The following is a 26,156-nucleotide window of genomic DNA, read 5'->3' on the forward strand; positions in this document are numbered from 1 at the left end:
TCTCTATTGCTGAACTAAAGTTGAACTTAATCAGTCGAAGTAATAGAAATTTTGATAGTGCTGTTGTAGCGAGCGCCGCAGCAACCCTGGGGGCTTGCACGCGTTACGAGCTAACGAGGGGCGGGGCACTCGTCGATAAGGGCACGTGATAAAACACGTGCACGGCGCTCTTCGCGCGATACGTGAAGGGCGTGGAATACGTCACGCGCAATGTGTCGCTAAAACATCCATTTGGTCATGTTGGTACATTTCATTGACGATAAAAGCGCTAAAGGCTGGTTCACACTGCCACGCTCGCGCTTACGGGCTACGGGTTGCGCTTACGTAGTACCCATCTCGTTGCCGCCTACGTTCCTCCATCCTTCACATTACTACGTTTCGGCGCTCCGTTCCTCCAATGAGGAGCGGCCTCCTAGAGCGCCATCCTTACGAAGAAAAGTGAAATAGAGCCACAGAGTAGCATGGCGTCCAGCGTCCAGCACCCCGGTGCCGGCTGCTTTGGAAGACAATCGGACATTCCTTGACGATGTTCTTAACTGATGTTATCTGTTAATGTTCTTAACTTAACGCCATCGTCGACAGTGCAACGTACAACTCGCTACTTCGGACCAATTCATTGAGTGAAGGTATCACCTGACAGACCCACTGCTATGCTAATTGTCATCCATGAGTTTTCTTTTTTCGTGACATCCCTGTATAGTCGCTTCTTTTGCTATTGTATAGCCAGGGAAACTTCTCAACTTGGAGAATAAGAGCTTCTAAGACAGCAAATGTTTGCGCCATCTTTGCAAGGAGACGGGCGAGACAAAACGCATGCGCGGCATCTGAACTTTTCTGCCATCCTATTGGCCAGTGCGCTTACGGTAACGGAGCTTGCGGGAGAAAAGTTGAAGTTGCCTCAACTCCTTGCGGAAACGATCTTGCCGGCGCCGTCTCTTCGTCGTCATGGCAACCCCCACCGTAAGCGCCCGTAACCCGTAGCCGCAAACGTAAACGTGACAGTGTGAACCAGCCTTAAAAGAGACGAACACAAACGACACAACATAGAGCCACTTGACAAGGAGAGAGACTTGACAGGAAATTGCAGTGTTCTATGTTGTGTCGTCTGTGTTCGTCTCTTTCAGCTCTTTTATCGTCAATGCAACCCGTCACGTGCCCATCTGTTTGAATTTCCCGCCACTTGTTAGCTCGTAATGACCGTAACGACGATGAAGCGATTAAGTCCCCTGGATTGGTTACGCTGCTCAACCAAAACACTAGTCGCTACACACAATCACAAGCAGGGGCAATTAACTATTCAATGTAACTTCTACTACGAGCACCGTATGTTTATTCCCTTCTATCGCGGAAGAGATCTCAATTTGTGCATGAATTACGCTCCGTCGTCCGCTCCCCGTGATCGTTAGATCTTTATCTTTCTCTCCTTGCACTTGGAACGGTTATGAATGGAGTGACTGAGTTACGCAAGTTACGCTGCCAACATACTTTCTCAGAATCCGATCAATGTAACATTGTAGGAAATAGTGGTCATAGATGTGAAGAAGATGTATTTACACCTCGTAAGATGGTGTCATGAGAACAACATAACGTAAATACAACCATATAGCATGGTTGCGATCAGATCAGACATCAAACTATTTTTATTGAAGCTTTTCGTGAAACGTCTCTTTTGAGCGATGATCAAAATAGTTTATTCCATAACGCGAAACGATATAGATTATGATCAAGCTGAAACTATAATTGCGCGAAATGTGTAAATGAAGGCATTCCAATCACGAGACGTCGGATAGTTCACGAAGTGAGCATTGACGTCGCAATGACCTTAGAAGTGGTTCCAACTGACCTTCCATATTTAAATGGACCTGCTTCCGTCCCGCTAACTCATTTGTATCTTCGGTTTTACTGTGAGAGTAATAACAGGGTAATACTTAATCCGTTTTTATGGACTTCGCTGCGTATTCATGGCTGTCAAGCCTTTGTAGGCTGGGTTACTTCTGCAGAAGGTCATAAAAGCGTTGTGCGGAGCAGGAAACACTTCGAGCAAGGGAAACGTGCGTGATTGAGGTCCTCGCTGGTTTTCACCCTCACCAGCCCTTCTCGTCTTGCAAATGCAACCTTTCCATACCTCGCGCAATTCTTCATCAGTCGTGCATCACATGCGATGACAACGAGCAAGATGAAGTCCCGTTCGACAGAGTCGTACGTTCATTCGTTATGTTTGCATACATATGTCTATACCCTGGTCGTGTTCGTTACCGCGCCAGCCCTTTCTTCTGCACTTGCTGGCCATGCAGAAATCGATCTACCTATTGTCGGAACGAAAACTGGATCCGTAGCTGGAGTGCGCCTGCAGTACATGAATCAAAAAGTCGAAGCCTTCTTTCGCATCCCTTTCGCTGAACCTCCAGTTGGTGATCTGCGCTTTAAGAAACCCCTGTCAGCGAAACCGTGGGACCGTACGTTATTTGCCAGTGATTACGGACCGGGATGTGTTCAAGATAATTACCTGCTGGGCAAACGGGTGATCTACAACAATTCAGCCACTTCGGAAGATTGTCTTCACCTGAATGTTCTTAGACCCACCTGCATAAGTAAGGGCACATGCAGATCCCTGCCCGTTGTTATCCTGATATACGGGGGTGCCTTCCAGTGGGGCGACGCGTCGATTTACTACAACGACGGTTTAGTCTTCGCTGCAGTTAACGACGTTATTGTGGTCAGCTTCAACTACCGTGTTGGTGCCTTTGGTTTCCTTAGCGCTCACACAAAGGATGCACAAGGGAACTTGGGCTTTTACGACCAACTACTTGCTATGAAGTGGGTGCAAGCTAATATTCATTTCTTCGGAGGAAACCCCAAAGAGGTAACGCTGTTTGGGCAAAGCGCCGGTGCTTTCTCTGTGGGTCTTCATGTACTATCACCACTCAGCAAAGGCTTGTTTAAGCGTTGCATATTCGAAAGTGGAACACCCTTATCACTCATCACTTTCCAGATGAAGGATGAGTTGAGTCGGTTCAACACTTTGGTTGGACTGATGAACTGCAGTGACCCGAGTGGAAATGTGAGCACAATGTTGCGATGTCTCCGACAAGCTCATGCTCACGATATTAGAAAGGAGGTGAGCACTCTGGGTTTGCTCAACGACATGTTCATTCCTGTATATGGCGACGAATTTATCCCTCATGATCCACTGTCGCCCGACAGTATAAAAACAATTAACGGCGAAGAAATGTTTATGGGCACTACATTAAACGAAGGATCGCTCTTCATGTATTATCCTTACGAAACAAGAGCAGATGATATTCATTTTGCCAAAGACATCTACGACATCCTTCCGAGTGTTGTAATCAGCGGGTTATTCGATGTACCAGCACCAGTAATAAGGAAATACATTCACTCGTACTTCGAGAACGGAGTTGAAGACCTGGAGGATACAGAAATCCTGAACTTATTAGCGCACTCGTACGGCGATCCTGTGTTTGTCTGTCCTACGAATTTTTGGGGCCAGTTCCTGTCAGGACGGGGTCACGATGTCTATCGTTACGTGTACGCGCACAAGTCTGAGCTGCAACTTTGGGATGATTGGCTCGGCGTGGTACACACCGATGATGTGCCTTACATGTTGGGCTCCTTGGCCACCGTGTCACGCAACATGAACAAGACAAGTCTGCAGTACCTACCTGCAAAGATAAGAAACTTCTCACCGAGCAGCGAAGATCTGGCTTTCAGTATGCAACTAGTGCGGACATTGGGCGACTTCGTCAAAACTGGGTAAGTGCAGCAAAATTCCGTATGTGCAGTTTGGACAGTGATGATTTTACATCCGTTTTCGTTGTGCGTGTGTGCTCCAGCCGAGCAGTTTCAAAGTGCGCTTAGGCAACAGAAAAAAGAAAGAAAAGAATAAGTGAGCGCATGCTCAACACGAAGACAGTGTTTACAGGCATCGGAACCGAAACTGAACCCGAACCGAAAACCGCTAAAAACCCGTATTTTTCGCTGACCCGGAATTGAACCGAACCAAAATATCTTTTTTTTCTCGCGTTGAACCGAACCGGAACTGAACTGAAATAAATTTAGGCGGTTACCGGTTCGCGAAACGGTTCAGACGTAATGTGCGTTGTGAGAGATCGGAACTGCGATTTACACAGCGGATTGAGCCGCGTTGGCAAACAAATTCGAAACTGAACAAAGTTGTTAGTGTAGAACACTGTGTTAGTTTTGGGGGTCGGGCGGTGCTTTATTTCACCAGCTAGGGTAACACAGGTATCATTCATCGGGTACTTCGGGCACCAAATGTAAATGACAATTGTGTTGGAGATCGTGCTATGGCGAGTCAAATTTCTTGCTCCCAAAGGAGAAAAAGTAGCGTCTGATTGAATATATGTGGTCAGAAAGGACAAGAAGCGCCATTAGTCGGGTTTTATTTTTTTCTTCTTCCTTTTTGCGGTTGTACGCTTCCCAGTACGAGATTTTTGTCGTCCAGCAACCCCAAGTTTTTATTTTCGGCTGTGAAAATAATGGCCAGCAGGATGCAACAGTTGTATACGATAAGTGAACATAGAGAGTACTGTATGCTACCGTAACGTTGCACCTGAAACGCGGATCTGTAACACGCAGTGTTGCTGTGAACCGCTGCTGTGTCGGCAATTAGAGCAACAAAAGTACATTTGTGTTGTTTGAGAATCGTAAGGATGTGCTTGCTTTTAACCCATGGCAGTCGCTCAAAATTCACTTTCCTGAACCGGTTCTAACCGATATTTTGCGCTGCTTCGGAGCTGAACCCGAAGCGAACCAATATTCCTGAACCTGAACCCGAACCGAACCGGAAAAAATAACGGTTCCGATCCCTGGTTTTAAATGACGTAATAAATGATACATAACGCTGTAACCGCCGCGTATTGGACCCCAGTGAACCCCTGCGATTATTGTGAACCCTGCACCATTTGACATAAGGCCCATGGTATAAGCGGGCCATATACGGGCCACTGGCACGGGATTAGTATGAATCTGTAAATAATCTTCATGGTATTCATAACTGTAGCTACAAGGGATCCCGTGTTCCCTTAATAGAAAGCATCGAGTATTGCGTATTCTCGTGACTAATAGCTTGCAACAAGAACTCTTTGCACTCGGCGGCGACGAGTTTCTGCAGCGGTGGCGGTTCCACCCTTCGCTTTTGGTGCAAGGGGGCTCCGTATCTGTCCGAGGTGTCCCTCCGTGAGGTGTCCGTGAACAGTACCCCTCCCATCACTCATCTCTCCCATCACTCGTCTCATGCTCCATCGAATGTAAATAGTGCATATCCCTTTTGTATCATGAAGCGTAGCAATGTGTATATCGCCCCTCATAGCCTCATGGCTCATAAATTGTAAATATTGTTTTGAGGCGCTGTCCATGTACTGACCGTTCCACGTCGTATTAAATTTTCCTACAGCATCGAGTAATCTGGCATAAAGGTTGCTCCATTGTTCGATTATGGGATCCTTGGATTGTGGGACTATATTGTCGCGGTGATAAATTAAAACATCTCGGCCACCGTTACCACGTCAATTTTTCGTGCACTACGGAGATATGGATAACATCAAATTCTGACAAAACTGGAAAGTTTTTTTTTCTCTCTCTCGAGCGTACATATCTCTAACGAACGTACTGCGGTTTCCCGTGAGCAATGCAATGGTGAGTCTCCGTCCAGCCATTTTTTTTTTCTCAGTGAAACACTGAGGGCTTCAGAACAAAAGGCTATAAAGCCTGACGGGGTTTTGGAGCCCCAACATACATGCAATTTGGCAGCGCATCACACCATACGTATAAATCATACAGGAGAGAAGTAGTTTTACAGATGACTGGACTGGACTGGACCTAATGAGCAATAATACAAAATACTATAGAACAATAGTACAATTTTATACTATACTACAACAATACTGTGAAGAGCATCATACCAAAAGCATCCATATTAAAAAAAAAACACTCAAAAAAGGAGGGAGCACTAAAATAATACATATACTAAAGAGAGGGTGGTCAACAACATCTAGTAAGGACACAATCGTATAAGACCTTTTAGCTTAGTTTTATATTCTCTGTGGCCTAGTGCCTGCTGGATGGACTCGTCTGCAGTGTTCAAGAAGTAAATTACATGGTATTCCATCCTTTGTTTGCTGTATGTTGCTACTAATTGAGGAGTCTGGTATTTCCTGGATTTCCGAATGTTGTAGGGCGTACATCTGAGGTACTGATGTGCTAATGTCCTCAGGTGGAGTACTAGCTTATAGTAATAGATCGAATCTACGTTAAGTATTTGATATTTATCAAATAAACCGGCGGTAGAGTCTCGGTAATTTAAATTTTCTATGAGGTGTACTGCTCTTCTTTAAATAACCTGTAATTTATAGTACCTAATTAGTTTTACTGGTGGTAACCAGTACACCCACACAAGATTGCAGTACATAAATTCGGGATATATTAGGGCATAGTAGAGGCGAAGTTTAACCCATCATGGCATAAAATAAGAACTTGTGTACAACGTTCCAAGTGTTCGGGACAGATCAGAGAATATGTGATCTATATGTTGGTTTCAGTCATTGTGGAACTCCGTGTACTCCTATGTTTAATTTACCTTTAGGATTACTGAATAACATCATGTACTCAAAGGTAATCACTATAGACCCTAGATTTTTAGGCCCGAGAAAACCTTGCTTTAGGCGCCTATAAAAGGCGCTAGAAATCCCGATTTTGGCACTAAAAATGGCGTTATGGGCGCTAGAAATAGCTGATTTTTTTTATCTGTAGCTCTGAAAGTGCAAAAACAAAGTTAATAAACCAGTTCCATCCGCAAGAACAATACCATAAATGGGAGTTATGACTGTTTTTCTAATCTTTTTGCTGCACGAGTTGTAAAACTTATCCATCCTACTACGGTCACAAGACTTCTAGCCATTGCCACCCGTTCCACGTCACTTAATTCTCAGAAGGCCTAGTCGCGGGCAGCATACTGGGGATATGCGAGATCGAAGGCTTTAGTCTAACACGCAAATTTCTTAGTCCTCGAACGTTTTAAGCTTCGCCTTCTAGATTTCGTTTTCGACATTACCACAAGGCATGCAATAGCTGGCAAATATGGGGATTAAGTCTGCTCACACACTGGACGTGGCGTCACTTTCGCTCATGCACCTATGGCCCTGACTGCCCGCGAGGAGGGCAGCTTCCTCAGGTAGCCACCAGCGCGCGTGGCTCAGTGGTTAGCGTGCTGGCCATGTCATGTCGAGACTGGGAGGTGCCCGGGTTCGAATCCCGGTGCCGGCTGTGCTGTCTGGGAGTTTTTTCCTGGGTTTTCCTCGACGGCTGTCAGCATGTGTTGGCACAGTTCAGTTAGAAGTCTGTCCAGGGCGCACATTCCCCCAGAGCGCTAGTCGTGACGTTGCCCACCTCTGTGAGGCCGACAACGGCGAGCTCCTTCATTGGCACCTCCAACCGCCTCAGGGAGCCAAGCTGTAGGGACTATACCGGACCTGTACCACCCTTTGTACGTCACTCCTCCTCGTCAGCATTTTACTGTTGTCAAATTCGTTGTAAAAAAGGGAAGAAGAAATTAAAAAAAGCTTCGGGGACTCTTATATATAAACAAGCAATAGATCTGCGGGTTCTAGATTGCGACAAAACCGTTTCGGAACGTGCCTATATTTTATAATAACGACCCACGAAACAACACAAAGCTGGAAGGGAGAGAAAGAACGAGTATAGGCGACTGTACCGAGTAACCGATTTTAATTTCGATAGTTTTCGATAAATCCATGATGGACTCGATTTCGATTAATTTCGATGGCGATCGATGGTTTCAAAAGGACGTAAGATGTGATCGATGTCAATTTCGCCTGGACAACGGAGTTTCGCCACCGCTTTAGGGCCATTATAGGCATTTTTTTATCACCTCGAATCACCTCAACCATCACCTCGAATGATATCGTTACCTGCCCAGATTTGTTGAAAACGGGAGGTGTACGCCTTTTTGTGACAATTATGAACGACATAAATGTCACAAAAAGGCGTACGCCTCTCATGTTCCACCAATCAGGGGAAGGAACGATGTCATTTCAGATGATTGTTGGCTAGGAGCGTGCAATGCGGTGAAGTTCATTTTTAATAGTGCACTATTAGAACCACACGAAAAAAAAGACAAAAAGCATTTGCTTAGGAATCCGGGGTCTAGTAATAATCACATGCCCGTCAATGGGTACCGCACGAGACAGCAAGCGCTGTCTCGTGCGGAGTTTGGGGAGTTTCACTGGGGAGTTTCATCGCCCCTGGCGATGAAACTCCCCAGTCATCATCCCGTAATAAAGTTGTTGTTGTTGTTCATTCCCGTCATTATCGATCAGTTATTCAGACTTCGTGGGATACATTCTACCGGAAGGGCCACCCGTCATATTCGACTGTATTTACTGGTCCATATGTAACAGCACGCAGCTGAAGACATGAGGACAGCGGCAGCATGCACCCTCGTCCGATATAGTTCTCGTGGTGCAGGACCAGGCAGCATTGCACACCCGGTTTGTGTGGGCTTCCCAGGCAGCTGCACCTGCAGACACGACACAACAATTTATCTCGTGTGCAGATAATGCGTTCCACTGATTACTTATAACGTGACTTAAAGGGACGGTCTCATAAACCCTGCCCCTTTCATAAAGTGTACCATTCGATTGCCCTTTGTTGAAAATAGAATACTGCTAATTTACCCGACAAAACACGCCACAGTTATTAAATAACCGAATTAAATTGATAATGATTGCAGAGCATGCCGCGATCTGTGTTGGCAACAATAAGAACGGCCACGTCGCCCTGCGGGTAAGTCCGTGATAGGATACAGAAATCGTCTGCTTTTGCGCGGGCTAGTGCATCGGCGTGAGCAGACGACTTTCAGAAGTTACTGGGCACCGCGGCAACTCTCGTACATTTTCTTTCAGTTCTCAGGTGAAAAACGCGCATTCTAAGTAGTGGGAAGCATGGTGGTTCAGAACAACTATGTTAATCCTCAGAGACAAGTTAAAAGTCGCAGAACAACCCCATCCACACAATCACAAATCTGAAGTCGCTGGCCATCGGCGCGCGCGGTCGCATTACAGCTCCGACCAAAAATATATTACGCGCGCTTCCATTACACTCCCCGTTGTACACTGATCATGCTTCGAAATGAAGTGTCGCTGACGACGTACATGGAGAAGGAGCACGTGTTTATTTAAAAACCGCACTAAATACTCGCGGAAAGAAAACACGTGACTTAGCTTCCACGTATCCGATTGTGCGCCACATTATGGGAGACCCCACAGTCGATGCTCGAACTACATTCTCCGCTCGCGGAGGTATATGCCTGAGTGTCCCCATTTCGCATGGAGGAAGGAAACACAAGGAACGGCTCTTCCCTCCCACTGATCTCGATTGTAAAAGGCTGGATCGCGGATAGGGAGCGCGAGCGTGAAGAAACCGGCCGCCATCTTACGGTGCCCACAACAGCCGCCGCAGCGATCATGGCAACTTCTTGCAATTACGGTCGTACCAACCGTACTGGCAAGGTTACAGGGCCTAAACTTATACAGGTGAGTCACTCTTCATCAAGGAATAAATAGGCGTCCATTCTGTACATTTATTTGACCATTATGAAGTGTTTTTTTGCCCAAAACGAGCACTGGATGCAGGTTGCTTGATCGCTCTTCCGACGTTCAATCGAGCACACTTGCATTTTACCCGGCGGCAAATACAGTTTGAGTGCATAATATGCTTGAAAGAACATGTTACACTACACAGGTAGTGTTGTCATCAATATATGTGCGAGCACTCGAGCGCTTTTTTGCATGCATTGCTAGCATGGTACACAGTGTTCTCTGCGGAAGCAAGTGCCACATTCATTTCTTTGAATTACCTTCGCGCACAAGTTCGGTATTACGTCATAATAAGACCACGATTGTCACATTTTTTTATGTATTGGTATTGTTTTGTGCATTGGTTTGATTTGTGACAAAGAATCCTACGTAACGGTGGTGTGGCGCGACTTGAATAACGCCTTTGTGTCTGAGCTGTATCGTCAGCTTGTTACGATAGTAATAATTTGTAGCGTGTCGTGCTATTTGTAGCAGTTTTTAAGGCAAAAGTGGTCTCTCAAAACAGATTTCCTCATGGGGCTACCCAGAGGGTCGTCTATGAAGTGTGATGCGACTGAGTGTACAGGTAAGTATTATGTTTCTATCCACGGGTTTCTACTTTACAGGAAGGAACCACTTCAGTGTACGCACTGTGGTTAGTCTCTCTCAATTTTGCACATTTTCTTTCATGTTCACGTCAGAAACACACCTTATACACCTTAGGCTCCTTCACCCAGCAATATAATAATTATATTCCTGTTTAGAAGAGTTACCCATATTCTTTTTAGAATAGTTTTAACCTTTTCAATTTTTAGAAGATACAGGGATTGTAAACCCTGTTTTAAACTGATGTTTTAACATTTGCCCAATGCATTTGTTAAACAACATATTCATTTTTAACAAGCTGCATCCAAACCAATGTTCTGATGTATTATGGCCTTTGTTGTCTATGCACCATAAAAATTGGAATAATCATCATCAATACAGGTTACTTCACAGCTGCCTCGACATACTCAAGAAATGGGTGCAGAACCTGCGTAGTGCCCACATACTTTGACTGTCCTGGAATGGAATGAGCTACCACAGGCGATAATGAATAGTCCTACGGTTGAGAATTTCTGTAAACTGATAGCGACAGTTCTGAATTAATGTCTTCTGTTATCACTTTTTGTTGACTTTGTGTGTTTACCTTAAGTGTTATGTATCCCACCCTACTTAGGCTTACTTGTAAGCCAGTAGTATGAATAAATAATAATAATTATAATAATAATAAATAATTACCACAGCAGCTCCAGAAAGTAGCTCCACATTCGAGTGGACTGACCTTCCGAATACATTCCCCCACGCAGCTTTAACAAAAGGGGTGACAGTGATTAATATCTCCTGGAACACCACTAATTCATCAATCCACAAAAAACACGCAACAAGGGCACAATCCGATCTTAGTAGAACACTAGAACTGACCTCCTTTGTTATACATCATGCCGACACCGGAATTATGGCCTTCCCTACGGTCTCCTTTGTCGGCAGGAAGGGTTCAATACACCTGACATCGGGATAAAACGTGGTCAGCTAAGCGTCAGTTCTCATTTGACCTGAGCAGCAGCATTCGTGGACACGGGCACGGCAGTTAGAGGTAAGGTATGGCTCCAACGCGGAGGCACAGCTACGACAGCGGCTTCAAACTAAAAGTCGTCGACGTCACGTACCAGTACGGGAACAGGGCAGCTGGCAGGGAGTACGCCGTCGAAGAGCGTTGAGAGTCTCTATTGAGTTTGTTTGTGCATCACTGGTTTAGCGCACAAAGCAGTCGCGTCGTATTACCCGCGGCTTATCTGCGAGTGCGTCTTATCCGCAAAAACATTTTCAAAATGTATCTAAAAACGAGTCCTGCGGCTTATCTGCGGTGCGGCTAATACACGTGAAAATACGGTAAAAGCATATGTGTCACGTGGGATTTTCAAATGTATTCACGGTATATAATACCTTGTATTAACTGTTGTAGATCTAAGCCGCCTCTACAGTACACTCTGAGAAATTAAAACTTGTCAGGGAACTGTGATAATTGTTTCAGTTAATAGGCATGCACATATATGCTATAAGAAGAAAATTATTTCTTGAGAATGCACTTCTCTGGCTACTGGTGTTGTTTACATCTACTGTTGATTACATTCATTTATCACATATTATATTCTTATATATTATTAGTCCTATATATATTATTATATTATCACATATTTGATCACATTAAATTTAAAATTCAGCATATATGACAAAATATCAGGAGGGAAGTTGCTATTCATTCCTCATTCCAACCTAAAATTGAGTGCTACAAATTTAGAGAGTGTACCTGTCCATTGTCATTCCTAAAATATATATTGTCATTGTAGCAAGGTCACAAAACAATAAATGTAGTCTTTTGCGACCTCCCTGCACGTTCATTGTACCCTGAAACGCATAAGTGCAAGAAATAAATGTCGAACTTGAATAAACTTGATAATGTTGAATAATATAATGAATGATATAAAATGTTGAATAAACTTGAACTTTTATACTCTCTTTACTCATCATCAGTGATCTTCTTTACAAAAGCATATCGTGTTAGACTTTTTTTGTTTACGTTTCACAGACGGGGTACATGAGGGCCAAAATGACAAAATCACAACTGTTTCAAGCTCCAAATCGTCCTGTTGCAATTTGCAGACCACTGCAAGAGGGCCCTTGCACATCAAAATGTAAGATTGGAGTCACAGTTAATGCAAAGTGGTTCCTATGAGAGACTTCGATGCTTGACAAAACTGCGCAAACTGCGGAAGGTGCCATAGAAGATTTTCAGAAAGTGTGTCTGGTCTCACAACGGTGCTACGACACTCCCTTTTAGATGACGATGGATGATTGGAGTTTCAGATGTGCAGCTGCATTTTTTTGGAACGTGCTCCACATAAGAAGCATGACAAAGTCAGCACTGGATAGCAGGCCCCCGTCCCTAGGCAGCTTTGCTCACGCTGCAGTTGTATTCAGCAAAAGCATGTGAGTACTCGAGAAGGACATTCAGTTTGGCACAACCGCGCCTGCAAATAATCAGAACAAATGAAGGAAGAAGCAAACAAACATAGAAGGGCTGTACTTGAAAAGAGATAAGTCCTGTGTCTCAAGGAAGTGTTACCACTTTCTAAGTAACTTAATTGAATACGCTTACATCACTACCTGATTAACTGTCCTAACGAGCGTGATCTAATTGCGTGAAGTAATTATTTCGGCTGCTTTGGTGTGTCCATATTTGCGAGGCAAAGCACCGCTGTCATTTACTAAGAGACTCTTTCTAAGGCGATGCTTGATATAAATCATACTAAACGCATACACGGCTAAAACAACGGCTGTGATTCTACAGAACGATCTCTTTCTGCCATGCGAGTATATCTTTTCCCGGACCGTCCTTTATGGAACAATTTTTGTCCAGAACGCAGTACGGGATATTATATACAAGGTTGTTGTTAACCTCAAGTCGTCTCTTATTGAAATATTGTCTGGGAAACATGCTGTAGTACAATCCTCAGCGCTGCATTGCAGTGACGGTCTAGTTTCGGAATGCAAAACATAACGTAGTTACGAATCGAACGGCAGGACACCTGTGAAACACTGTTAGGATACATCAGTATACTGGTACCTTACAAAATTGTGTGATGACAAACAACGATCAATGCTAGCAGCGCAATAAATACTCACAATCTCTGTTGCCTCCCATTGTTTTCTATGGGCACGCACAGCACTTTAGGGCACCCCAACATGGCGGCCCGAAGGCACGCCTCTCCCCCACCAGCCCCTCTCCCATGCGCGATCCAGCCTTTATACATAGAGATCAGTGTTCCCTCAAAACTAGCGTAGCCACCCTCTAGCGGTCGCTCGAGTCAAAATCGCCATTGCTTCCTGTACACCACGTGATCCTCTCTAAAGTTTCGGTTTTGCAAGGCTTTATTTCTCGCGCTGCTCTCCGTATGATTTTGGTTTTTGAAAGTAATTTATTGTGAAAATGTGAGCACCATCGTAGAAACGACGTATGGTAATGTGTTCCTGTCCCGGCTACGGCTCTCGTTGAACTGAAATCAGCTCTGTCACGGGAACGCGTTTTGTTCGTAAGTAAACGGTAACTTGCTTTAGTCGCCTGTGTATCTTCGAGTCATCTTGAATTGTTCATTTGGGACCTCAAACTCTGCCGCAGATTCATTTCATATCTTCTTTTGTTGCCCAAATCTGATTAATGGAACGGCATTCTTTACCACTTAGTCAAGAGAAGTACATACGTTGGAAGTAACCGTTGACACACGTGATGTTTCCGGTCCAGCGTACTCCTTTTGCGTTCTGCACACTGTGACTGGTCTTCTAATAGAACAGTAAACATTCGAACACACAGAAATGAAGTGCAAGCACGTGTTCAATGTAATACTGCCATCTGAACCGCAACGCAACTACAGCTCGCGTCGTCTGCTTTGCTGGAGCCATGCTGTCTGCAGGGTCACGTGAGCGGTCACGTGGTAGACAGGAGTCTCCCAGAATGGAATGCGAGGCCGGCTACGCTCGTCCCGATAGAAAACTGTCGGAGGGGCCGCTCCTTGTGTTTCCTTCCTCCATGCTATTTCGAGAGCAAAGGTGATTACTCAACCCAAGGTGCTTCTGCAAGTTACAATTACCATGACAACGACGACGCACCCGCAGGCTGACGTCATACGTGACGTATGCATGACAGAAGCGCAGCTTTCGTCGTCTGCTCTTACGGCACGTTTCGACAAATTCCTTGAAAACGACTTTGTTATTCCGAATGAAACTTTGACGGTTGTATGTGTACACTACTCGTGAAACTAGTTTTGGCTAAGTTTCGGAATCGCCCCGGCTGTACGAGACCGTCCCTCTAATTTTGGTAAATTTGTGGTTCATGTAGGTACATTCTTTTGTTATTTATGTATGGGTAACGTGTAATATATGATGGGACTAACCTCGACTGTTCTTTTTTTGCTCTTAAAAATTCGTCTCTCCACCCATCACGAAGTGTCCATCAATGAGGGTAAAAATTCGGCATGATAGCCATCTCTCTTACGATAACGCCAATATACGAGGGTCGTTCAAGTCAAACCGGGACTTAACATTTTTCGCAAAAGGAAAATTAACTTACAGGCGAGAAATTAGTTTTATTTTTCAACGGAATCTCCAGCTGCACTAATGCACTTGTCCCAGCTTTTCACGAGGGCTTGGATGTCAGCAGCGTAGAAATCCTTACCGGCGCGTAGCAGCCATGATCGGACCGCATTCTTGACTTCCTCGTCGCAGCTAAAGTGGCGGCCCCCAACGAACGCCTTCGGTGGCCCGAAGAGATGGAAATCGCTGGGGGCGAGGTCTGGACTGTAAGGGGGATGTGGCACCAACTCCCAGCCAAGCTCCTGTAAGGTGCGTGACGTGAGATGCGCGGTATGCGGGCGTGCATTGTCCTGTAGGAGGAGGTCTCCTTTGGTGAGGAGGCAGGCTTTCCGAAACTGGGGGTGTTCATAAATGATAGTGTTCAACGTTCCCACAGAAAGGTCCGTCTTTCGAGCCAGTTATCCGACATGTTATCCGTCGGTCCTTGAGGATTAGGCGCTCCACATGCTGGATTTTCTCAGGAAGTCTGACACTGGGCTCTGAGCCGCCCCGGCCGGGATCGTCCTGCACTGATGTACGGCCGTCTCGGAACCGTTTGCGCCACTCAAACTCCTTGCTGCGGCTAAGTGTATCGTGGCCATACTGAGCCTGAAGTCTTCTGTGAATTTCAGATGACGTTACGCCTTCATTCACGAGAAACTTCATGACAATTCCGCTGTTCGATGTGCGCGCTCACCTCGTTGTCGGCCATCTTGACCAGCACGTGTCTTCTGTTTTGCACAAACTTTGGACCACCACGTGGTGAACGCGGAGGCCTGTCGCGAGTGGAAATCACGAAAATGAAGTAGCGCGAGCCATTTGTACACTCAGGGGACAGAAAGTCCCGGTTTCACTTGAACACCCCTCGTAGTTGTTTTCCGCTAACACAACTTCCTGCACTACCGGTCGATTCCCCAGAATAACTAGTGAGCTTTAGTATAAGTTCTAGGGCTCCGCGTTTTTCGATGTTTATTTTTGGGCGGATTCGGCGTATGTTTTTCGATGTTTTTTGATTTTCGTGAAATGGGAGTTTTTCGATGTTTTCCCTTGCGTGTACATGGTTTACCCGACAGTTATCGGCGAATAGCAATGACCTGCTGAGTACGAGAATATGTTGAGAACATGTCCAAATATAAGTGCCTCTAAGAAACAGCTCCTGCCTTTCACTAATTAGTAGAGTTCTATAATTGCTGCAAGAAATGACCGGAAGGCGTTTGCTCACCTTGTTCGTTACGGGGATTCTTCAGATTCACGTGCGCCGCGATTGCACGTGCTCCAATATGCGCGCCGACAATACTTGCATACGACAACATCTTCCTTGCCTGAGAGTTCAAAATCTTGATTTTCGCAAACGTAGTACGAGGCCCTCTTCCTTTTTCTTCCTATCTCGGGTGCCGCGGAAAGACAGGACCGCCGTACCTGGAAAGTGGAGGTCTATATGTACTTTCGTAACCTCTCCACTAAACAACTAAAGGCCGGTGACCGAGATTCAACTCGACGTCACGTCTCTAAAAGGTTCACAAGCGCGGTGGGCACCTACAATGGACCTTTTCCAGAGCGGAAAAGCGCCTCTAGCGGGAGGAGTCGGAAACACGGTTGGTGGCTCGCGCGACGCGCGGTGTCTGCACATTTGGTCAAACGCCGTGTGATTGGAGACATCTGATCGAACTCCGTTTGGTCGAAAGCCGGTTGTTCGACACCGTTTGTTCTAAATACTTTTCTTCGAAGGGAGTTCAGTGTGTTGTTCACACCTGTTTTTCTGTAACTTTTGACGGTACTCTCTGAGCGTACGGAGTTGGCAACCAGTGTCATCTGCTTTCTTTCTTTTTTCTTTGCTTTTTTCCGTTGAAGAGGGGAGACCACGGGTTATTCGCATATCTTTGTCTTTCACGAACAGCACAGTTGAATAGAACAGTGTGGAACAATCCGGCGTACCAGTAGGACACATCTTGAAGAAAATGGCCTCATGGTGAGCACAGCCAATAATCCGGGCTTCCTCTGGGCACCTTTCTCATTGCTGGCGGCATATTTAAAGGGAACGATCTGGAATTGGATAGCCATATATGCGCGAAAGCCACTTAAAGTCTGTGGATGCTCAGAGGGAAATTTCGCCATGGTTCAACGAAAGATATTGAATTGTCAGGCATATAAAACCTCCGTTCAACCTTGTTTAGAGTATGCATCTGCACTGTGGGTCCTTACACATGCAGGCTATCAAAAAAGAAGAAAAGAAAAGACAGTACAAGGATCTGCTCCCCGGCTTATATTGTCTAGGTTACGAAGGACTTCTTCACTAACATGTATGTTGGAAGAGGAAATTTAGATTCACTTGAACATATGTGCAAAGTAAATAGACCAGAACCATTCTTTTTCCTATACAATGGTCAGTTAAATACAATCATTAATAATACGTTGCTAAAATTTGTCCACATTCGACGCGAATAAATCATCGAAAAATGTCATGTAATTATTTTATTTATTTATAAAAATATTTATTATCTGACATCAATTATTATTTGACAAAGTGTTGGGGATTATGGGGGAAAATCATATATGGCATGTTTAGTCACTATGTGTCAGAGCAGAAAAACCTATCAAGTGGTCGAACGGGCTAGGGTGAACAACCCAGGCTCTTGGACCGCTTTTTGGACGTGAAAAAGTGGGTTAGCATGAGGAATGTGTTTATGGGCAAGTTTATGGCGGATGTTCCTTCAGATAACGGCAAAGAAATGTGGAACAAAGTCCATGGTATACTTTTACAAGGCAGCAGTCGTACCAGACACATTAAACATCTCTAGGGTTTCTGTACACAGAATGGGTAGGGTGTGTGCCCTTTCAGCGGTACAAGAATGGCTTTTATGTGGTTGACGAACAAAAACAACCCGAAGCTGAAGATAAGAAGGCTAACATAAGGCAGCAAAAGCTACATGCACTTGTGCAACCAACGGCAGCGCATCGTTTGGTTGTATTTTTCGCACGGAATACGCGAACCAAAAGCGCCCCGGCCGTGCTATTCTGACCACCGAGAGCCACCAAAGATGATGGCGGCCGCAGGCGCTGCTCGCGCATGCGTCGCACGTCCAACTGGAAAAGGTCCTACAATGGCAGAAGAATGAGAATCCGCCCAGCGCACCCGATCCGGGACAAAAGGATTGGCCCTGAAACACTCATTGGTCTCAGGTCATCCAACCGTGGTAAATACCAAGAAAAGAAGAGTAATAAAAGAAAGCCTGCTTTGCAAGTTGGAATCTTAAGCTGGACATGTGCAGGGATTTATCTGTCATGGTTCCTGGAATGTTCCTCTGTATTCGATGTTTTTCGATTAAAACCGAATGAGGGAAAATTTACCCGGCGTATGTTTTCCGATGTTTTTCGCTTAAAACCGAAAACGCGGAACCCTAAATAACGTAGGCTGCTTTTGCGTATCGTTGGTGATCTGCGCACGCGCAAAGCACAACCAGAGCTTTGCGCATTGCTGCGCAGAACCACCCGCTATCCCATACGTACGTAGAGGGGACAGCGTACGTTTTTTTAACTCACTACTATTGCCACGTTTGACGGTGACTTCCGGAACAACATGTTACATTTTACTTCACTTGAAGTGTTGCGAAACCCCACACCGTATCCTATGAGTCAACAGCAGAAAAAATACGTGAACTTTTCCGTCTCAGAAGTGAGAACATAGTTTAGGGGACGAGCGCCACTGGCACTATAAACTGTGCATACAGATCGGCGACCCTTCTCTTATCTTTACGTGTTGCGCCGCTAAGCATACTCATTCGGCATAGCCAGCGATTAGTGACATCGCCATCACATGTGTACGTAGTACGTTGTTCCCCTTAGCGTGCATGTGATACAAATTGCAACTCTTCTAGCTATCGAGCTTTCACAATCCCCCTTGACAAATACACTTTTTTAGACGACTGTAAGATGCATTAACGCCATCACCGAGCAGAGCTGTGTAATTTACTGGAACTCCGTCACAGTTACAGTTACATGGTGACACTGAAGGTATTAAAGTTACAAGAAAAGTTACGGACACTAAAATATGATTGTTACAGGTACTCGCGAAAGGTAATTAAGTTACTCTTGAGTTACTTCAAGCTGTGTGCGTTTAAAGCAGGGATCGGAACCGAACCCGAACCGAAAACCTCTAAAACCCCGTATTTTTTGCTGAACCGGAACTGAAACGAACCAAAATATTTTTTTCTCGCGTTGAACCGAACCGGAACTGAACCGAAAAAATATTTGACGGTTACCGGTTCGCGAAACGGTTCAGTCGTAATGTGCGTTGTGGGAGATCGGAACTAAGATTTACACAGCGGCTTGAGCCGCGTTGCCAAACAAATTCGAAATCGACAATGAACAAAACAAAACTGGGACCCAAGTGCGCGAGGTATTTAGTATTTCCTCTTCGCAGCTATAGCGTTCATTTAGTTGTGTTAGTTTTGGGGGTCGGGCGGTGCTTTATTTCACCAGCTAAGGTAACACAGGTATCATTCATCGGGTACTTCGGACAACAAATGTAAATGACAATTGTGTTGGAGATCGTGCTATGGCGAGTCAGATTTCTTGCTCCCAAAGGAGCAAAAGCAGCGTCTGATTGAATATATGTGGTCAGAAAGGACAGAAGCGCCTTTGGTCGGGTTTTATTTTTTTCTTCTTCCTTTTGGCAGTTCTAGGCTTCCTTATACGTGATTTTGTCGCCCAGCAACCCCAAGTTTTCATTTTGGCCTGCGAAACTAACGGCCAGTCCCTGGGCAGGATGTAACAGGTTGTAAACGATGAGTGCACATAGAGAGTACAGTATATGCTACCGTAACGTTACACCTGAAATGCAGATCTGTAACACGCAGTATTGCTGTGAGCCACTCCTCTGTCGGCAACAACAACAACAAAGAAATATTTGTGTTATTTGAGAATCGTACGGATGTGCTTGCTTTTGACCCATGGTAATCCCTCAAAATTTACTTTCCTGAACCGGTTCGAACCAGTTTAAACCGGTTGAAATTGATAGTTTGCGCTGCTGCGGAGCTGAACCCGAACCGAACCAATATGCCTGAACCTGAACCCGAACCGAACCGAAAAAATAACGGTTCCGATCCCTGGTTTAAAGTGGCACCACACTGCAGACTCTCCCACAGAATAACGAAACTTACACTTTCTCACACCATACGTTCATAGTACAATGTATACCATAAATGTTTATGCGAACAATGCAACTCAGACGTGGAAAACATGGTGTCTGGACGGAACGCACAACAGATAGCACACCTAACGCTGGTATTAAATTGGTAACTTCGTGGCACTACACACGTTACTAAACCGTAAGTTGTTACATAGAGACCATCGAAACTTGCATTTGTGAAAACGGGTGTAGAGTTCATCGTTTACTCTCGGTGATATGGCCGTTCACATGCGCAGTTTTCACCTCGTTTGAGTATATTGTGATTTTAATTAATACGAAATGATGGTAAATTAGCAGCTAAAAGAAAAATGGAAAAGGTGAAAAGGAATAAAGGCTTAGGAAAGCTTCAGATTTTCAAAGTAGAAATGCTGCAGAGAAAATATAAAAAGCCACTCGTGTAAAACACTGCGGAAAGTAACTGCTCCTTGGTACAAATTGCAGCTCTACAGTTACCAAGCTGTAAGAGTAACCAGATAAAGTAATTCATTACTGTGAGATAATTACATTACCTGTATTTACTGGGTGCCGACATTTTCGAGAACCTGGATTGGATTAGATTGAATGGGATATTCCCTGACGACCTACAACATAATGGATTTTGCGTCCACTTTTATCGGCGCCATCTGGATGGAGAGGGGCATGTCGGGAAGACGCAGAACAGCAGAAGGGCTTGCTAGCAGAACTGATTGACCGGTAGAACCGCTTGTTGGAACAGATTGCTGCCGGTATTATACGTATTTTAACTATGAAACATAACAAGATTGAATCAAGAACGGGCAAAGGTGCGTATATGATAAAAGTCTGTCTTAAAACGCACATTTTTGGCCATCCGTGGCGTTTTTCTTGCTATTTGCCTGCCACCGCTGTCTTTACTAGGCCTAACGAGGACGACGAAACATATTATTTTAAGGTAAACATCGACATTGGAGCGTAATTTAAAGGTGATTTGCAAGATAATTGCAACTAAATGTACACTTGCGGAATAACATTGATGTAATTTGTAAAAAAAGAAGAAAAAGTCATGAAATCCTGGCTTCGCCGTTACAAGCTACGCCGCCATTTTCGGGAAAATTTTGGTGTCATGGCGGCCTGCATAGGAAACAGCCACTGAAAAACGCTCAATGTGATTGACAGGTCGAGCCTCCTTTTTTAGGCTCTTCCTAGGCTGGCCAGACTCCCTTTGGCATGCACGGCACTGCAACCCTGAGGCGGCTCGCGCCATCTATTGGGAACACATGCAACTAGGCTAGCCAGCTGGCAGGTGGTGGTCAGCTGCAATGTTCGCTTTGTCGACGAAGGTGCACGGTTTGCGCTTCTCGGAACACTACAACGTAAACCACACATCCGCAGAAATCTCCTGGATGCGAGGTTTTGCCCGCAGTAGCGATACCAAGCGACTTTCACAGCTTTCATCTTCTGGCCACTCTATACTAATGATGGCAGAGGAGCACACGGCAAGGAGACGCGGAGAGAAAGAGAAAGGTCAACAGATGGCGCACATCGCGCAGATATTTTTACAGCTTACAACAATTTAAACCGAACTGCTCAAGAGTTGCTGGTAATCTTCAAAACATGTCCAGTAGCAATTAGTAGCCTCTCTCAAATCCGTTACGTAGTACTTCATTATCACATGATACCTGTCCACCAATCCCTGGCGGCCTCTAATCTTTCCTGTGCCGGACGTCTGTGGTCGCTGTGATCGCGAAGTTATCAGTCTTTGAAGTTCATTAGTGTGAAAAATATGAAGGATTGACACGTGATGGGTTGTGTATGCCATCAGAAAGCCAAGTAGGCTTGGTCAAGCCACCCCACCAGGGAGCTCGTTCCGCGATGAATTGCCAGCGTATTCCCCTGGAGGAGGTGTAGCCGTGAACCAACGAGACTCTCACATACCGGTGGTACATAAAAACATAATGGTTGCATTTCATCTTAGAGCCCCTTTAAAGAGATAGTTCGCTGTCCAAGCATCGATTCGATGATTCCTGTTGCAAACGGTGGTGTATTTCGAACCTTATCAGGTCCGTGCATTAGTTTCCCGCAGCTCGAGCGGTATGATTTATTGTAGGCATCTGAAAGCAACGAGATCCACGCAAGTAAGCTTTGCCGCGGAGCAGGACGTGCGCGGGAGAATAACGTGACGTCATGAGTGCGGTCCGTTTTCCGCAGTCTTCTTGGATCGAGCCCCGCCGCCTCCTATCCCCAGCCTCTCGCCAGCACTGAACGAACGTCACCAAACGTCACCCGAACCGACCGCCCCCTCCAGTAATATGCTCCTCCCCGGTGCTCGGCAGCGCTGCCAATGCCCACAGGAAAATACTGAAAACTAAAAAAATACGTCGGTTTTGAACGAAAAGGTTTGACGGGAAGTTCTTCATTGTCTATTGCATACGTCCAGCGCGTTTTTTTTATTTTTTTACTAGTTTCGTTGGGGAGCGAGCTATCCCTTTTACGCTTGATTTTGCTTGATTTTTCTCTTGGTGTTTTCGGTAGACCTTCCCGCCATATGTCGGAACAGTTCCTCGTGAAGTCGGCCCAAAAAGCATTCCACTGTTCTCTTGCGCCTTTCTGCTCTCCTCTCTCATTTCCTCAAGTATGTAGGCCTCTCATAGCCCCAGTTGTTTCGCGGAGATAACACGTAGTGGAAAAGACGTTTGCCTTTATAGTTAGGCATTACATGATGTGACATACGTTGACTCTGCCTCCCTCTACAGTGTAGCCGTCTCGGATTACCATTACTATAAACCCCGCCTGTAACACTGCGTCGTTGATGCAGATTGCTTCTATTGCGTAAAGGCACCGCTAGGCTAAGATTTTTTTTATTTTGGACTAAAGTGCACGTAGCTTAGACGAACTGTTAATGCAAATCGCTACCAGGGTATCATGACAATGAAATAGAATGGAATACAATTGAACCAATTTGCACGGCACAAGACAGCAGGGGCGGATCCAGACCCTCGCTTTGCGGAGGGGGGGGGGCGGTTTCTTCGTCGGAGCGCGTAGTGGGGGAGTGGAGAGAGGGAAATCCCATGTATAAACTGACGGTTTGGGGGCAGTGATCGACGCCCCCCCCCCCTCCTTCCAATGGATCCGCCACTGCCAGACAGGCAGTTTCAGCTTCAAAAAATTAAGCGCTAAAAAAGTGATGTCCAAAGTTGCCGCGCCGTTGAAGAAAACAAACTGTGTGATTTCCCATTAGCGGCGAACTAGCCGGCAGGGAACCAGACGAACTCGCCGCATACTTTCAAACATTGTTTTTCAAATCACAAAGAACGCTAGTGTCGATACTTTTGCGGAGACGGATTCGAAAGCGTTTCACAAATGTGAAGCCAAAACTGTATATTTCCACTACCAAATAATCGTGTAGGCCGTTCTTTGCGCTTTTTCGGACCGTCGGAGAAACATATGGTGCTGGAATATCAATGCGTTTGCCGAAATTTTCAGGCGTTCCATATCATTTTTTCTTCAAACCAACCATCCAACCATGTAAGTTTGCCCCATTCACGCCGTTGTTGTGGCTCGTGCCACGCAACAAACCTTGCGGGCATTGGGAGTGAAAGCGAACGCTCGTCCTTGCGTTTAATGTGTACGTCGCGCAAAAGGTGGCTCGAGAATCGAGTGATCAGTGCGTGCGCTTCCGTGCCTTGACGATAGAGTGAAGCACTGTGTCCTTTTTTCACGACTGCTGCTTATGCGCATGACCTTGACTGTGCCGTACAAAGTTATCTCCGTGTTCAATAGATGGCGCTGAATGGGGACGACAAAACACATCACAGCGGAAAGTTAATTACGGGGACGGAGTCACAGGATGTTATTGGATATGTGCGGCACAATAGGCGAGTCACTAAGGCTTATGTTCAGCAGTGAGAAGTCGGGTCATACGGTATTTCGTGGTGTCCAGGAAGGAACTTTGACAATACAGGAGAAAACAGTCCAAAATATCAACAAGTACAAGTATTTAGGGTCTGGATAAATACGGGCAGTAAATGTTTAAAACAACCGAAGACATTTTGATGAAAAAGGCAAGGCGAAATTCGCAGTAATGAAAAATAGGGGTCTATGGGCTTGTAGCAGGTACGAAGTAATCCGTATGATTTGGAAGGAGGTGATGGTACCAGGTGTGACGTTTGGGAACGCAGTGCTCTGCCCAAATCCGGGAATACAGTCGTTTATGGAAACACGCCAGAGGGGAGTAGGGAGATTGGCACTAGGGGCACATGGAAATACACCGAATGATGGGGTCAGGGGAGATGGGGGATGGTCCTCCTTTGAGGGACGAGAGGCTAAAAGTAAGATCAGGTACGAGGCGAGGCTGAGACAATTAGACGAAAAGGTGTGGGCCAAGAAGGTATACTATCACATGTACTTAAACAACGTAGACACGAAATGGCGGAAAAGAACTAGACGTCTGTCTGTTAAATACTGGGACGAGAAAAGTAAGAAGAAAAGCATAAAGACTAAAGTAAGGAAATCGGAAACTATGCAGTAGACAAGTAAAATGCAGGAGAAACCGTCATTGGGATGTACAGGGAAGATAAAACGGAAATACGGTCAGAGGAAATTTTCGACAAATCTAGAGCAAGTGCACTGCTGTTTGAGGCGAGGACAGGGATTTTACGAGCGAAAACTCATGTCGCAAAATATACAGGTATAACAGAAAAAAACATGCGTTATATGTGGACAAGAAGAGGAGACCTCGGAGTATGTCATATTGGCATGCAAAGGTATTCCGCTAACGCATGATGATGTGACCTTATGGAAAGCATTGGGTTTCCGAAAGGGTAGGGACGAAGTCAACTTTAAAACAGTACAAAATACAAAAGACCGACTAATGATTGGTGGCATAGGAATAATGGAGTGGAGCCACGTGAATAGTTCTAATCACCTGAAGTAATTTCAATCTCAGTAATGTGTCAATTCTAGGTTAGGTGGCGCAAGCCACCGCCCGTTTCAAAGGGAAAAGCCACAGTATCCATCCATCCATCCATCCAGAAGTGGGGACTTGTGGGGGGGAGGGACACCGCACGAGCGCCCCGAGCTAGTCGGTCCCATTCGGGACCGGTTTTTGTCCTCTGTGCTGCTTTGTGCTACACACGTGGGTTTGAATTGTAGCGCGCTTTGAGTGTAGTTCGCTGGAGAGCCGGTAGGATACGACGCTTGTGTGCAAAAGGTCCATTCTGCAGTGCACTTACAGCCCGGATGGAAAACTTGTTCTTCGAAAATAGTCTCGGAACGGTGGGGGTAATGAGATATGAGCGATGCTGTACGATCAACAAAGCGGCATAACGTTATCTTCGAAAAGTGACGCCACACGTGAATAATTTCAGTGTATTTTACTACCGAAGTGAATTTTATTGTCAAATTAAGACCTGTTGTTACTGCTACGCAAGACGTAGTCATTAGGAGTCCACCCAATCACAGCATCGCTTTTAACGTACACGTCGAGCCGCTTCCTGCTGTAGATTGGCTGTAGCGGGCAGCTACCTGACTTTATACATATGCAGGGTGTTAAAAAAAATCGTATGAAAAAATCTACGTGGCTGAACATGATGCGGTCAGCGATATTTATCTCGGGGGAGATTTTGACAGGACTTCTGAGAACAGTTATCAAATTTAATTCGCGAGAAATTGAATTATCCCAGTTAAACCCCGAAATTTCCCAAGTCAACCTTACGTTTCCTTCTTTCTTTTTATTTGTACGGAAACAGAAAGCGCATGCTGGATTTACCCCACTGTATTGCAAAATACATTCACTACTATACAATGATAACAACCAGAAAAAAAAAAAAAAGAAAAACACGCGAAAACCGTAATTCCAAGGCATGCAAATTTTCAGTCGTGCTCAGATCTCCGAAAGAAGCGATGCGAGGAGCCCATGTATAGTGCTGGACAAAAGTTTACGTAACACGCTCCGGCGCATTCCTTCCTCAGAGTGACACGCTAGCAGTGAATGGGACTGTACGGACTTAATGAGACGTCCCTAGGTAACCTAGTCACCTGTTTGTAAGTCCGTACGGTACCATTCGCTGCTAGTGTGTCACTCTGAGGAAGGAATGCGCCGGAGCGTGTTCCGTAAACCTTTGTCCAGCACTGTGCCTGCCCTTTCACTTTTGCTTTCCCAAACTTCTATTGATAATGGCAGCATAGTTACAACCCAAAATTACCTGAAA

At 45.3% G+C, this 26,156-nt stretch overlaps 1 protein-coding gene across 1 annotated transcript in view; it reads left to right on the forward strand.

The window, feature by feature from the left end:
- Window positions 1-2,071: 2,071 nt before the first annotated feature.
- LOC135385714 (cholinesterase 1-like) overlaps window positions 2,072-26,156 on the forward strand; it is a 71,849-nt gene continuing 47,764 nt past the window's right edge. Inside the window, exon 1 of the mRNA XM_064615191.1 lies at window positions 2,072-3,771. Within this exon, the coding sequence (XP_064471261.1) occupies window positions 2,162-3,771 (1,610 nt within the window). The 5' untranslated portion in view covers window positions 2,072-2,161. The remainder of the gene's footprint in view (window positions 3,772-26,156) is intronic.

Source organism: Ornithodoros turicata, chromosome 2 (genome assembly GCF_037126465.1).
Source record: "Ornithodoros turicata isolate Travis chromosome 2, ASM3712646v1, whole genome shotgun sequence".
NCBI lineage: Eukaryota > Metazoa > Arthropoda > Arachnida > Ixodida > Argasidae > Ornithodoros > Ornithodoros turicata.